This window comes from Pezoporus occidentalis, unplaced genomic scaffold (genome assembly GCF_034315485.1).
Source record: "Pezoporus occidentalis ecotype Australia unplaced genomic scaffold, CSIRO_AGI_Poc_V1 ctg1, whole genome shotgun sequence".
In the NCBI taxonomy this organism is placed as follows: domain Eukaryota; kingdom Metazoa; phylum Chordata; class Aves; order Psittaciformes; family Psittacidae; genus Pezoporus; species Pezoporus occidentalis.
In genome coordinates this window covers 16,801,974-16,815,571 of record NW_026912778.1, presented here as the reverse complement: position 1 = coordinate 16,815,571, position 13,598 = coordinate 16,801,974, and the positions used below count along the sequence as shown (strand labels likewise).

The window sequence follows — 13,598 nt, the reverse complement described above, 5'->3', positions numbered from 1 at the left end:
CCTTTGAGGTTCTGATTGATATTTTTTAAGAGATTTTATCCTCTACACCTGCTCTTGATTTCTCTTTGTGTTTTCCACAGACATATTTTCTTTCTTCTTGCATCTGCAATCAAGAGTTCTACTGCATCATTTAATGTTAGCTAGAAGTGTGTTAAATGGCCAAGTAAACAAAACCAGAATGAAAATTAAGAAAGAGGCTGATGCCAAGTAAGAAGTACTACAATAAAAATTGATTTTATGAGAAACAAGTGGTTAAAAATGTTTTGGGTGAAAATACTGACTTCACAATTGCATGATGAAAACCTACCCAATTATGCCGTACATCATCTGGACACAACACACAAACACTTCATTTCAGGGGGAAAAAAATGCCTTTTGAGAAGGTAGTTTGTCCATGTGAACTCCAGTGAAATGTCATGCCATATATGAAACTTTAAACCAAGGTTCACTATACAGGCAACTCAAAGAACCAGCTCCCCCCACCCAGAGTCATGATGTGTTTCTAATATACACAGGCCTTCTATACTTGACTTTTTCACAAGCTGTCCTGCTGTGAAAAAGGGGTCCCTTCTTTAGTTTTAGCAAACATCCTAAGACAGTGAAGACTCCATTTGTATAGACATCTGGTCAAAACTTGTTTTGATAGTTGCTGTACTTAAATTTTCTAATGAATCTTGCAGTTGTTAATACAGCATTCACAGATGTAAGGTGAGAAAATCATCAATAAAAATAGCTTGCTTCTTCCCACCGCTTTTAAACTAGAGCAATTTCTTTGTGAAATGTGTAGTTACACTCTGTGTATTCACAGTGTACTATGAATGTTAAACTCCCACCGGAGCTAAAAATAAAACTAGGCAATTTATGGAAGGGGAAAAAAAAAAAATCTATAAGGAGTTGTTAAAATATTACCTCCAGCTGGGAGACTCCCTGAGCTGAGGCTAAGACAGTACTAGTAAAAGTAACAGCGTATTTATCCCGTGGTTACGCTCCCCACTGGCAGCTGCCATCAGTCTCCAGTAGCAGAAGCACAGCACTGGACGGTACATGTGTTTAGCCAAGTCCTGCTTCTGGAGACGGGCGAGGATGTCCTAGCGGAGATCGCCACGCTGCCATTAAGCCCTGCTGAAGGGACGACGAACGGGCGCTTGGGGCTGCAGAAGAGCACAAGGTCCGCCGAGAGCAGCGGACACAAAGGGCAGCGCGGGGAAGCGAACGCGGCTCCGGCAGGCACGCTGCGGCCAGGGAAGGCACAGCCGAGGTGAGTCCCAGCGCCTGGCAGCGCGCAGAAAGGCTACCGGCCGTGCCAAAGCGGCCCGGGCAGCGAGGCCGGCTCCGCCGGGGCCGCCCCCCGCGTGCCCGTGCCCGGGGCGCCGCGGGGCCGGGCCGGGCCCGCTTCCTGTGCGTGTCACTCACTCCGCGGGGGAGGGGAAGCCGCGAGCAGGCGGCGGAGGTTCCTCCGCGAGCAGTGCCGTTGGGCCGGCGGGACGCTCGTAGACCCCCCTGCCGCCGCCCGGCTGCGGCCTGAGACGCCGGCGGAGGCCCGGGAGAGCGCAGTGGTGTTGCCCAGCAGCGAGAGGCCCAGGCGACGTCGGGCCTGGGCCCTCACCTCCCGCGGGAGGCGGCCATGTCTACCGGCGAGGTGGAGCGGCTGTCGGCGGATCTCGGTGGGGGCGCCGGGGACGAGGAGGAGGAGTGGCTCTATGGCGGTACGGACCTTCCCAGACCCCCACTCCCAGCCCACCTCCCCCGTACGCCGGCCCGGCTCGGTTCCCCGGCAGCCGTAGCGGAGGGAGAGGGGGTGTGTAGGCCGCGGCATGCGCCACCTCGCCAGGCCGGCCTGAGTACGGCCCACGCCTGCCCACCGAGCCGGGCCAGCCAGCGGCCGGTTAAAGGCGTCCGCCCGTCCTGCCCCCCCCGCCCCGTGGCTGCTCAGTCCCCTCCTCCTGGCTGGCCCTCCGGTGGTGCTGTCCCGGGCCTGTGAGCGACCCCCTCCCCGCCGTGGCGGTGCCGGCTCCCTGCCCCCTCCTCCACGGGCGGTTGGCTGCCGGCCCCTCTGCTCTGGCTGCGCCGGTCGAGGCATGCTAGGCCTCCCGCATGGCGCTCCTGCCCCACACGCACCCCTGGGGCGGCTGAGCTTCTCCTCAGTACCCCCTGCCTGGCCTCCCGGCGTTGAAGTACTGAAGCAACCTTAAACTTTAGGGCATAAACTTTGTTCACAACTTCAGGGACTTTAAGTTGAAATCATAACGAAACTTGTAAATAAACCCTGCCAATGTAGAAGATCTGTGAGCATTTAGTGATGTGAGGGCTCAGAGGTCTGCTCAATTGGTTTCACAATTGAAATGTTATGAAAATGTCTCAATAATAAACTGAAGAGTTACCTAATCCATCTGCATGGCAAGATATCTGTCATGATTGGTATTAAGGGGATTTTATTCTTAACTACTCTATTTCTTTTCTCTTGTGGTAGATGAAAATGAAGCAGAGAGACCAGAGGAAGAAAAACCTAGGTGAGCATCTTGACAAATGGGAGCCCTGTAGCATGGCTGCACAAAAAAGTTGTTAATTACATTCTTTTTCCCAACTTCTTGAAAGTTCATAGCACCTGAACACACCCTGGTGTCTTTGAAAATCCCCTTAACATATAGTATGTTTTGTCTGCTAGAATGACATGGCTTTTCTGTGAAATGGTTTTACCTAGGAAATTGGGATGGTTGAGTATAACAGTTATTTGAAGTTTTAATTGTATGGAGAGCAGTAGTTCCTCACAAAATGCCAAGAGGTCGTTTATTTCTATAATCATGGTGCTTTGCAGTCTTGGTAATGGATCAGGACTTCATTTGTTAGAGGTAAATCAGAAATTAAAAGACAGTCTCTCTCCCAGAGAGTTTACAGTGTAGTTACAAAAAGAAGAATACAAAGAAGCAGTAGAAGATTATCAGTTAGTTTGATGTGCATGTTACATAACACATCAGCTGATGGTTTGGGGGCTGTGTTTTTTAGTAAGAGAGTTTTTGAAGGAAATTTGGAAAAACTTTGGAAATATTTGGGGCAGCCTGCTTGAGCTGTAAGGAGCTATATGAGGGAAAGCACAAAGATGTTCCTTTGAAAATCATTGATAAACTGTGGAAATTATTGGTTGTCAAGATAAATTTAATAAAAGGGAAGCCAATGCAAGAAAGCATGAATTTTTATTTTCTATAAATGCTTCCAGTCAGCAGCGATTTTTTTCAAGAACTCTTGAATTGAGTTACCTTTGGTGGACTTCTTGTCCATAAGCTTGCTTAATTGCTTTTTTTTTTTTAATTCATGTCAGATTTTGACAGGGAAAGAGTGATACAGCAGTAATGACCTCCACCACTTGCCCATATAGATTGTCATTTTGAAGCAGTTACTGGTACAGTCACTTGCAGTTAGTTCTTGTATATGAAACAGAGTTGTTTCCTGTCGCCTTTTCCTTGTCACTTAGCAGTTTTCTAGACCTCTGTTGCATTTATCTTGGATCGTCTCTTGCAGCACAGAGAATTCCAATTATTTATTTGCTCTTTATTTGGAAGCTATTCTATATCAATTGATTCCTTGTGTCCAGGTACCTTTTCTTGACCTGGCGCTTTTGTCAGTATTACTGTTGTTTTAAGAAAATTATTTGCCTGGCAACCAAAATGATCTTTAGAAACAGTGGTCAGCAGAGTCTGGCTTGACATTTGGCTGCTTCAATACATAGTATGGACTAAAAAGCAAAACGAATAGTAGTATATGCATCTCATGAGCTGTGTTTGGAACTCTGGAAGTTTGGTGACATTTTACCTGTTCAAAGTTTTGGCCTCTGGACTGTTAGTTTTGGCCTTTTTCAGGTATACTTAAGAATTGTGAGGTTTTATTCAAGTTCTTTAGCTAGCCTCTCATTCTAATGGGTGATGAAGTGGATTGGTCAATTTTAAATCTTGGGGTCATGCCTGTGCTCTGGTGCAGTGCTTATGAGTGGGTATTTTGCCAACAGAAGATGGGATCAAAATCATTCTGTTCGATAAAAATTGGCAGTTGCTCAGTCCATTTCAGAGATATTATTTCAGTGAAAGAATATTGTTTCTAAATGGCTCCTTGCTTACTCTGCTGTTTGTGGTGCAACATCCTAACAGTTAATGGAACTGTGGAAATGAAAACATTGCTGTGAAATAAGCAGCAGTAGGTAAACCCAGTGACACTTCTTGTTTGCATGGTTTTGACAGTGCTGTTCACTTTAGATGGACCAGTAGTTTTAAAACTTACAGTTTTCAGTCTACAGTTAAAATCTAATTGAATTCATCATTGAATTGTAGCTATTCTGTATGGTGGAAGAAAGTTTCACAATGCAGATGTGAGAATTTTAATTCCGTGCAACATTACCTGTGGGTATTTATTTAATTTCCATTATGTCTTTGAAAAGTCTGCAGGGGCAAAAAATAAGAAAACTGTTATTCTTCATATATTATGAAACATTTCACTTTGATTTCAAAAGCGGATCCAGGTGTAGTGCCTTTTCACTTGCAACTATTCTGTGAACATCTGGTTAGTATGACTTCTGATAGCTAAATATTATCTTGCTAATATGAAGCTACATTCATCTAGAAATTCATTTAATAAATTATTTTAATTAATGCAGAAGATAGATGGAACTTTGGATCTTTTCCAGAATGATATAGTAAGGCTTTTTTCATCATGTGGAATAATATGTGCATAGATACCTACTTTCATCTTTCTCTGTTTGTTTTTGTTTAAGTGCTCCACCCCCACCTGGAAATGAAGAGGAAGCTGCAGAAAATGGCGTTGTGAAAACGGTAGTTTTAAATGTGGTTTTGGAATACTGCTTTAATTTGGTTTGATTTATGGGGTATTCATAATTTGGCTAGGACTTACCATTAAATTTAATGCATAAATGTATGCTGCTTTTTTTTTCTTTTCTGAAAGGTGTTTGACACTATCTGCAGAAACTCTGTAGAAATTACTAAGTTAAGAAATCCAATTTTTACCTTCAGTCCACTTTTTAAATCCAACTTACAAAAAAAATAGATGAATAATGCTTCCCTTACTTTGCAGGGAAAGGCGGTGCTTCAAGATAGCTGCCTTTTCTCAAAAACATGTTTTCAAAATGATACTCTGTAATTTTTCTCACTGATAGGAAAATAAAATCCTTTGATCATTTTCCGTCTTTCTGTGTGTGATAAACAATCAGCATTTGCCAAACTGTGTGAAAATATGGGTTAAGAGGTGACTTATGTATACTTTTCAGAGGCAGCAAAACAGACTTGCTAAGTAGTAGTCTTCTATGTGCAGTATGTCAGAACTTCAGCGTTAGTAGGGTGAAGGAAGGGAGCAGGAAATGAAATTTACAGTTGCAGTGTTGATAAAAAGCTTCAGTTTATTGTGAATGGAAATGGTTTCAATCTTTTCTATGAAAAAATAGTAGTGTTACTTAAATGGGATATTTAGGTTATATCTTGCAAGAATTCTCTTAAGCGATGCAGTAACAACTCTCATTTGTGAAAATTTTAAGGACTGCCCTCTCAGAAATATATTTTTTTCCAGTAAGTCTAATACTTTATTTATGAAAGATATTATAACTACTTAAAGTTGGGGGAAAACTTTAAAACCCTATTTTAGTTGTTTAAACTGAAAAGCTTTAATTTAAGCGCACCAAAGACTTCGTGCTGATGCTAATCCTGTAAGTGGGCAGTAGGTTTAATATGTTAGGTACACAGAGAAGACTTGCTAGTTTCAAAATACTTCTGAAAATCCTTATTGAAGCACTTCCCTTGTACTTGCCTCTCTTTGTATTTTTCACCTATATAAAGCCTAGCGTTGTTAGGATATCATCAGAATATGTCCACAGAATTGAGAACTTTGTGTTAAAAGGTGCGTGTGAAGGCTTAGCAGCAACCTAGAAAAATGAATGGTGTTCAAGCTGGTTGAATAAGAAAAGGAGACTATTTCTGTGAGGAAGGAACTAAGAAAGCATTTTTTGTAAGTGAAATTGGCTTTTGTTGCTCCAGACAAAATTTTATTTTCTGTTCAGTGTATTTGTAATGGCTCTCTGCTGAGTGGGTTGCCTGAGTGGGTGTGGAAGATCGGTGAACTCTTTCTCTTCAGCTCTGCAGCATTGAAGGCTGTGTTCTGTGCTCAGCTGTCATTTACAGGATATCTATACTGATGTAGACTACCTCCCCCTACATTATACTCTTAATTGTTATGTAAATTATATTAATGTTGTATAGCAAGGATGAACTGTACTCCAATATCTTATCTTCTGCACAACTGCTTATTTTTGTCTAATTTATGTACTAGGCAAGTTTAGAGATGGTACAGTAGGTAAGGGTTAGAGCTTGGCTATGCTTGGAAAACTTCAGACTCCCTGGACAGAATCAACTTGACTTTGGTATGTTCAGACTCTTGCTGCAGGATTCAACAAGTATGTGAATAAGGGTGATCTGATTGATAAAGTTCACTTGGATTCCACAAAGATTTTTTTAAATAAGTTCCTCACCAAAGGATTTTAAGAAAAGTAAGCAGGTATAGGAGGAGTTTCTCATTATAGCTGACGTGTAAAAGATAGAAAACATAGGGTAAAAGTCTAAGTTCAGTTTAGGCAGTGAAGGAGGATCACCTCCAGTGGGGATTCACTGTAATGTTGTGCATAACCTGTGCTGTTTAGTGTGTTTATAAATTACTTAGAAAAAGGGGCAAATTGTGGGATTACAAGTTTTCTGATATTAGAAAGTTATTCAAGGACTATCTCTGAAGAACTAACTGGTTAATAAATGGTCACTGAAATTCTGTGTAGAAAAAGAAGAGTGATGTTCATGGAAGGAAAAGAGGCTTACAAATAAAATGGTGATCTCTGAGGTCATCATTGCCACTTAGGAGGGACTCGCTAAGATACATAGAAAGATCCACAAAACTGATGGTTACGTGCTTGTATGGAGTCTAAAAAGCAGTTAAACTTTTGGATGTTGCAGAAAATAATTAGAGAACAAAACTAAAGATATCTCTACACCATAAATTCATGGTTCAATTGCACCCTGAATTTTGTGGTATTGTAAAGACTTTACTTCAACTGAAAAAAGTTGAGAGAGGAAGAGTGGTTGAGGTAGCTTTCATACAAGGAATGGCTGAGTACATAAGGACTTCCCAATCAGGAAGAGAAGCATATATAGCATATGATGAAGGCTAAGAAAATCATGTATGAGCCTTATAAATAAGGATTGACTCCTCACAGTCCCTTACCATGAGAACTGTAACTTTTAAAAGAAAGTTGTAGGAGCCAGCCAGGATGGAAAGAAAGAAATGAGGTTGGATCTTCATGCAGTAGACAGTGCTATGGAGCTCCTTGCCAAAGAGGGTGTCACTGCTGGGAGTTTATGTGAGTCCAAGGGAATTCTGGGCAAGTACTTGACAGAAGGATCCGTTAGGGGTTACTAAAAAGACAAACCATAACTGACTTAGGGAATTCCCTGACCTGATAATAATCAGCAGCTGAGAGGGTGTTAGGGTGGAACATCATATGCGTTTGCCCTGGGTTTTTTTTTCTGTCCTCTGTGGTCTCTGGGAGGGGAAAACTAAAACAAAACACCAAACAAACCAAAAATGCTGGACTAGATGAACTGTTCGTATGGACTGGCATGACAATTTTATTTATCAGCAAGCTTGAATGTTGTGGGCTAGAACAGCATGCAGTGTGCTTTTGTATCTGTATTTTTATCCCGTTCACTGAAAATCTCAAGCATTTACATAGTTTACTAATGCTAGGAGCTGAATAAATTTTTTCTGAAGCACAGTGTCTACAACTGGAAAAACATTTTGGTTACTCAGGACATGTAATTGAGGATGGCAAGAGGCTAGTCTTGCATATGTTTAGGCTCTTTCCTGACTGACAAGAGTAAAACCAGTACGTGTGAGCTAGATGGAGGGGAGAAGGATGTTAGTGGAAGCTATTTTATGCTTATTTAGGAAATGTCATGCTTCAGAAACAGACCTTAGTATTAAAGATAGTTCCCTTTTTTGATGGGGATGTCTCAGATTCTTGTAGCATTTCATCAGATGAGCCTCCTAAGTGTACTCTTAATGATACTCAGTTTTGAGGTCTAGAAGAAGTTCTTCCTCTCAGAGATTTCTAGAACAGATAGTTTTGACTGGATTATTTTTCCACTATAAAGGTAAGTGACTGCTTTTTGTCTAAGCAATGACTTTTTCTTTTGTAGAAGGTGGCAGAGGCTGACGATGACAGTGATAGTGATAGTGATGATGATGAAGATGATGTTCAAGTCACCATAGGGGATATTAAAACAGGAGCTCCACAGTATGGGTAAGTTATTTGCAAATAATAACTGGGGGATCTTCCAAGATTGCATGTAATTATTAATTCAGGCTCTTAGATATTAGTCAGCGGCAAATCGTATGCATAGTTAGTGTCAATTTAGTTTGGATTTGGTTTTTTTTTTTCAGGTTTTTAACAATGTTTTTAAGGATATAGGGATTTAAAAATAAAAAAGTGAAACAAAGTCAATTAAATGTCATAATGGAAGAGCTGTTATATGAGTTAAGAGCTGTTACATGAGTTAAATTGTTTTCAGATTTTGAGAAATAATAGTATTAAGTTTGTAAAGTTGAGTGTTGTTATTAATTATGGAATAGCTGTGTTACATGATATTTTTAGGGTTGTTAATGTGACAGTGATATTTCTGTGCAAATGGTAGAGCGGTAACCATGCAGAACGTTAGAAGCATTTCTCTTTAGTCCTGTTTGTAGTGGAGACAGTTCTAATTAGACCTCGATGGTTTCAAGTCTTGCTGATGTTCTCAAATAAGAATTTAACATACTTCAGGATGGAGCTGCCAGTCTCTGGAGATAATTTCTCAACATCATGGTTTTGGCACTTGTACTACGTAAAAATTCTTTTGCTACTGTTGTTGCTCTATATGCCTTTTCTTGATAAAAGACTTGTTTTTCACTGAACTCTTTCAAACAGTGTTAATTTTTACCCCAAATTACGAAATACTATTTTTCATTACATGGAAGCTTGCTGAGGGAAGTGGTTTGCTTGTTTGTCTTGGCAGTCCTAATGTTTTTATGCTTATTAAAACCAGCATTAAAAAAGCATTCTTATTAGAATTATATCAGGTCTGCAGGTAGGTCTGACTCATGCATATTATTGTGTTCTTAACTTTAGAATGCAGGTGATTTACTCATTTTTGAAACATAGTATTTTTAAACTTTCAGTATTTCATATCCTAAACTAACTGTATTATAAGAAATAGCAGTTCTTTCAGTTCTTTCTTCGTCTGCTTTCAGTAACTTGCAGTATGCTTGTGGTGTAGGAAGCAACCTCAAATTTTGTGGGAGTAAAACAAAACTAGATTTATATTCTTGGTTTATTTGCTGGTGCTCTTTCCAGAATACATAAAACAATGAGCAGATGATGCTAAATGGAATTAGAGTAGAAAGTTTTATGTAGAAATGGTTGTTTTCTGAAAAACCTTTTTTTCTATGCCAGTTGGATAGAAAGTTCATGGAAAAGCAGTAATCTAAAACAAACTTAACATCGCTTTTCATTTTAACTTCAGGATAACAAGTTCCTTTCATAGGATTAAATGATTTTTCATATAGTAGTCAACTGCTGTTTGAAAAAACACTCATGAGATTTGTTTGACAAAGTCATGCACAAATACAGCATAGCAGATCAAGAAGGTTAAATGTTTTGTGTTAGTTTTATACTGATTGTACTTGAATGTAAACTAAAACTGCATGGAAGTGGTACTGTAAACTATATACTGCCTTCTAATTACATGGTAATCTCATTATGTCCATGGGTTTGTACCACCTGTGAGGATGAACTACGTTATACGCAAATGGTAGTGAAAGCAAGCTCTTAGTGTTCCAAATGAACAATACTGTAATTACTAATGTAGTTATATCAGTCCAGTATCAAGATTTCTGAGTACATTCTTATGAATAAAGCTCTCAAGTGTTTAAGAAAGCGGAATGCTACATACTTCTCTGTTAGTCACAAGAATGGGTGATTTGCTAGAAGTACATTGAAACTAGTAGCCTTTCAGTCATTGTAGAGAAATGCTTGCATTTTATGCTTCTGTACGGATTAAATGAAATAGTTATGAAAAGAGAAAAGGATCTGTCTAAACCCTTTCCTTTTTTATTTATTTTGTTTTTACTCTAATCCCCAGAGTGTCATCTGTATCCCTAAATGAACTGCATTTTTCCTTCCTTTCTTCTGGTTCTGTCCATTCTTGTTTCTGTGAAGGTCTTTATCCTTTCAACTCAGGAAGAGTGACTGGGACTTGCTTCACAACTGTTTATTAGTTGGAGAAGTTGCTACTGAGCATAGAAAGGTACACTCTCTTCCTCCTAGGCTGATCTCTTTACAGTGTTACCAGCTTGGAAAGCTAGAGGTTCAGGATGGCGATTGAGCCTGAGTCCAGTTTGTTTCTGGATCTAGCTAACTCTTGTTTTGTGTTTTCTTCTGTTTTAAGAGTTTTATCTGTCTAACTCAGTTTTTTGTTGATTTCTTTCAAGTTATGGAGCAGCACCTGTGAATCTCAATATTAAGACAGGAGGAGGACGAACTTATGGATCTTCTGGTAAGAAAATACTGACACAGTAATATTAGTAAAAATGAAAAAAAAGTTTGATTGTTTTAGGTTAAGGAAATTATTTTCACTTCCAAAACTTGTTGATAAACTTAAATCTGACTTTTTATTACTATTTTAAGCGTATTACAGCTGTTTACACTCTAACTCTCTGACTTTTCTTCACAGGTGCAAAAGTTAAAGGGGTAGATCTGGATGCACCAGGGAGTATAAATGGTGTGCCACTTCTGGAAGTAGATTTAGATTCTTTTGAGGATAAACCTTGGAGAAAGCCAGGTAATGCCCTTGTTTACATTAACTGATATGAAGGTATTCAGTAGGTTATTTTAACAATAGTTCCCATTTACTGCATGTAGATGTTACGTACATACAGGTAGACGATACTGTAAAATGTTATTTGGAAAAAGCATTTAAGTTACTTGTTACCTTTGTGCTATGCTACAGAGTGTGTGGGCATGCCATGTTTCTTAGTATACATCCTGCACATGTCAGCAGAAATAGACTGTAGAACATGCCCTTATTTATTTATTTATTTATTTATGTATTTATAATCCATGTATATCCTGAACTGTCCTTGGAAATCTGTCTTTCTCTGGATATTACTAGCATTGGTCTGTGTCATAGGACAGAATATAAAGCACAACAGAAAATAGTTCTAGCAGGTTTGAGCATGAAGAATGATGAAAAGTAGCTGCTTGTCATAGAGTGACATCCCTAGGCTTTAAAGAAGCAGCAGGTACCAGATGGGCTTTCTGTAAATTTCCTGTGTGTATTGTCTGGCTCAAGTGATTTAGCCAGACGTGTCTAATACCTGCTTTTTTAGTGGCAGCGCATCTTGCTGTTGTACATAGGTTTCTCTAGTGTTTGTATATTGCTTTGGCCATGCAAATAGTGTCTACAAAATGGAAAATGAAGCCTATGATAATATTCTGGTATTTGGTCTGTTAGCTATTTGAAATACATTCTGTGCATTTGAGTTATGTCTGGTCTCTCTTTTACATATTCTTGTAAATACTTTGTGGCATTATATGAAACCTGGAGTCAAAACAACACGAGGAGTTGAATAGAGAACAAGCAAAAGCGAGTGGTTCTTCACTGAACATACAGTAAACCTTTAGATCTTAAATATATCATGTTGTAAAGATACAGGGATTATAATATCCTGTGATATTCTGTAAGAATCTGCTTTTGATTCCTGAGACATGATGCTAAGCCCGTTACTGCTGACTAAATTCTGATGTTTTTATAGTCTCAGGCATGAACACTCTATGTTTACTGGTGCAAGACTATATCCTACATTTCAGTGGTATTTTTGCAGCTCAATACCTAATCTGTTTTGATGTTACAAATAAAGGTGTATGTATGCTCAGTGAAGAAAAGAAGAACTTTGTGATGTCCTAAAAAACCTATGCTTTTCTATTTAAAGGGGCTGATCTCTCTGATTATTTCAACTATGGATTCAATGAAGATACCTGGAAAGCTTACTGTGAAAAACAAAAAAGAATACGAATGGGTCTTGAAATTTTACCAGTTACCTCATCCACAAATAAAATTACGGTAATTAGTACAACTTTTGCCATATTCTAGATGCTTTTTTTCCCTGTAAAGCTGCTTGTGTGTCAAAAGCTTGTTCAGCCCAGTTTGGTGTGTGTGTTAGAGTTTGCAGCTGACTCCCTGTCTTGAGCCTAGAGTGTTCCTGTGTGTTCCTCTGTTGCTTCACTGGCAATTTGTGTGGATAGTGTGACAGACTAGCTACAGCTAGATTGCGTCTGTACCATTATTCAGATTGTGGCCCATGACTTTAGAGTTGTACGGTCTCTTAATGGGCAATGTGTTATTTAACTTAGGCTGAAGACAATGCTATGGAAGTAAGACCAAGTGCAGAGATTCTCGATGGCAGATACCATCTTTTTAAGGTGAATTTTAGTAAACTTTTGTCGGTTCCTCTCATTTTTTGTTGAGTATTGCTTCCCATGCCACCACAGACTGGTAGAAGAACAACTGAAATGGACATAGCCATTATTTCAGACTCTCGTCTTAGACCAGTGACTTTCTGCATATGTCATAAAATGTTGATTAAAAAATGTTCTTTGTTTGTCACCGTTCTGCAAGTATGTGAGTTAGTAACCTGGTGAATTAACAAATTTCCCAGAGAAACTAATTTTTCTTTATGTGATGGTTTATTTTTATTGTAGTGCATTTGTATGTGCAGATTAGAGAATCTGTGCAGATGTGCTGGGGAAGCTTTTGTAGATTATGGCATGTTTATTTTTTATGTGGCCTTGTAGCTCTTGCTGTGTTTTGTAAAACTTATCCTTGGCGACTCTGAGATGTGAAAATCAATCTTCTGTATTTTTCTGTTGTCCTTTTGGGATTAGACAGCAATAAATCCAATTATATATAATATTTTTTACATTCAGAAATGATGATTTACAGAGAACAGATCTGTACAATTGGATTTATCTTAAGAATTGAATATTTTTTTTCAACTTCTCATTTTCTAATTTACTGTTTCATTTGATGCTAAAGTTAAAATACAAAGGTTATATTTTACCTATTTTCCATAGGTCAGTTTTGTTCTTGAACAGTCATTAAACTGACTTGAAACTGTTTGTTGCTTTCTTCTGTATACTTCTGTGACAGAAGTGTCTATTGCAGACAGGTATTTTTGTTTCCCCTCATGTGCTACTTGAGGGTATCCAATCATTTTGACTTTATCTTAGAAAGAACAGGTAAAGAAGCTCCCTGGGGCTTTTTGCCTTCCTCGGTTATCATGATAATAGTGTTACCTTATTGTGGGCAGTAGAAGTTAATGATTTGCAGCTCGCTACACTCAGACATTGCTGAACTGTAGTCCTGACAGAAGGATAAGTATTCCGAACAAAAGCTTCCCGTATTTCTAGCTCAGTACTGACTCTCTGGGGGTCCAGTGATCAATCTGTGCAGATAGTAATTGTGTTT

The 13,598-nt window shown here is 39.2% G+C and overlaps 1 protein-coding gene across 12 annotated transcripts in view; it reads left to right on the top strand.

Annotated features, from left to right (window-relative positions):
• The first annotated feature begins 1,147 nt into the window (after positions 1-1,147).
• Positions 1,148-13,598, top strand: part of FIP1L1 (factor interacting with PAPOLA and CPSF1) — a 42,992-nt gene continuing 30,541 nt past the window's right edge. For 2 of the 12 annotated variants that reach the window (XM_062607156.1, XM_062607149.1), the window contains exons 1-8: positions 1,375-1,706; positions 2,471-2,510; positions 4,760-4,817; positions 8,235-8,338; positions 10,564-10,628; positions 10,806-10,913; positions 12,064-12,194; positions 12,485-12,553. In XM_062607156.1, the coding sequence (XP_062463140.1) occupies positions 1,625-1,706; positions 2,471-2,510; positions 4,760-4,817; positions 8,235-8,338; positions 10,564-10,628; positions 10,806-10,913; positions 12,064-12,194; positions 12,485-12,553 (657 nt within the window). In that variant the 5' untranslated portion in view covers positions 1,375-1,624. Of the gene's footprint in view, positions 1,259-1,374; positions 1,707-2,470; positions 2,511-4,759; positions 4,818-8,234; positions 8,339-10,563; positions 10,629-10,805; positions 10,914-12,063; positions 12,195-12,484; positions 12,554-13,598 lie in introns of those variants that run through there. The other 10 variants (XM_062607198.1, XM_062607177.1, XM_062607219.1 and 7 more) reach the window with 8 other exon arrangements.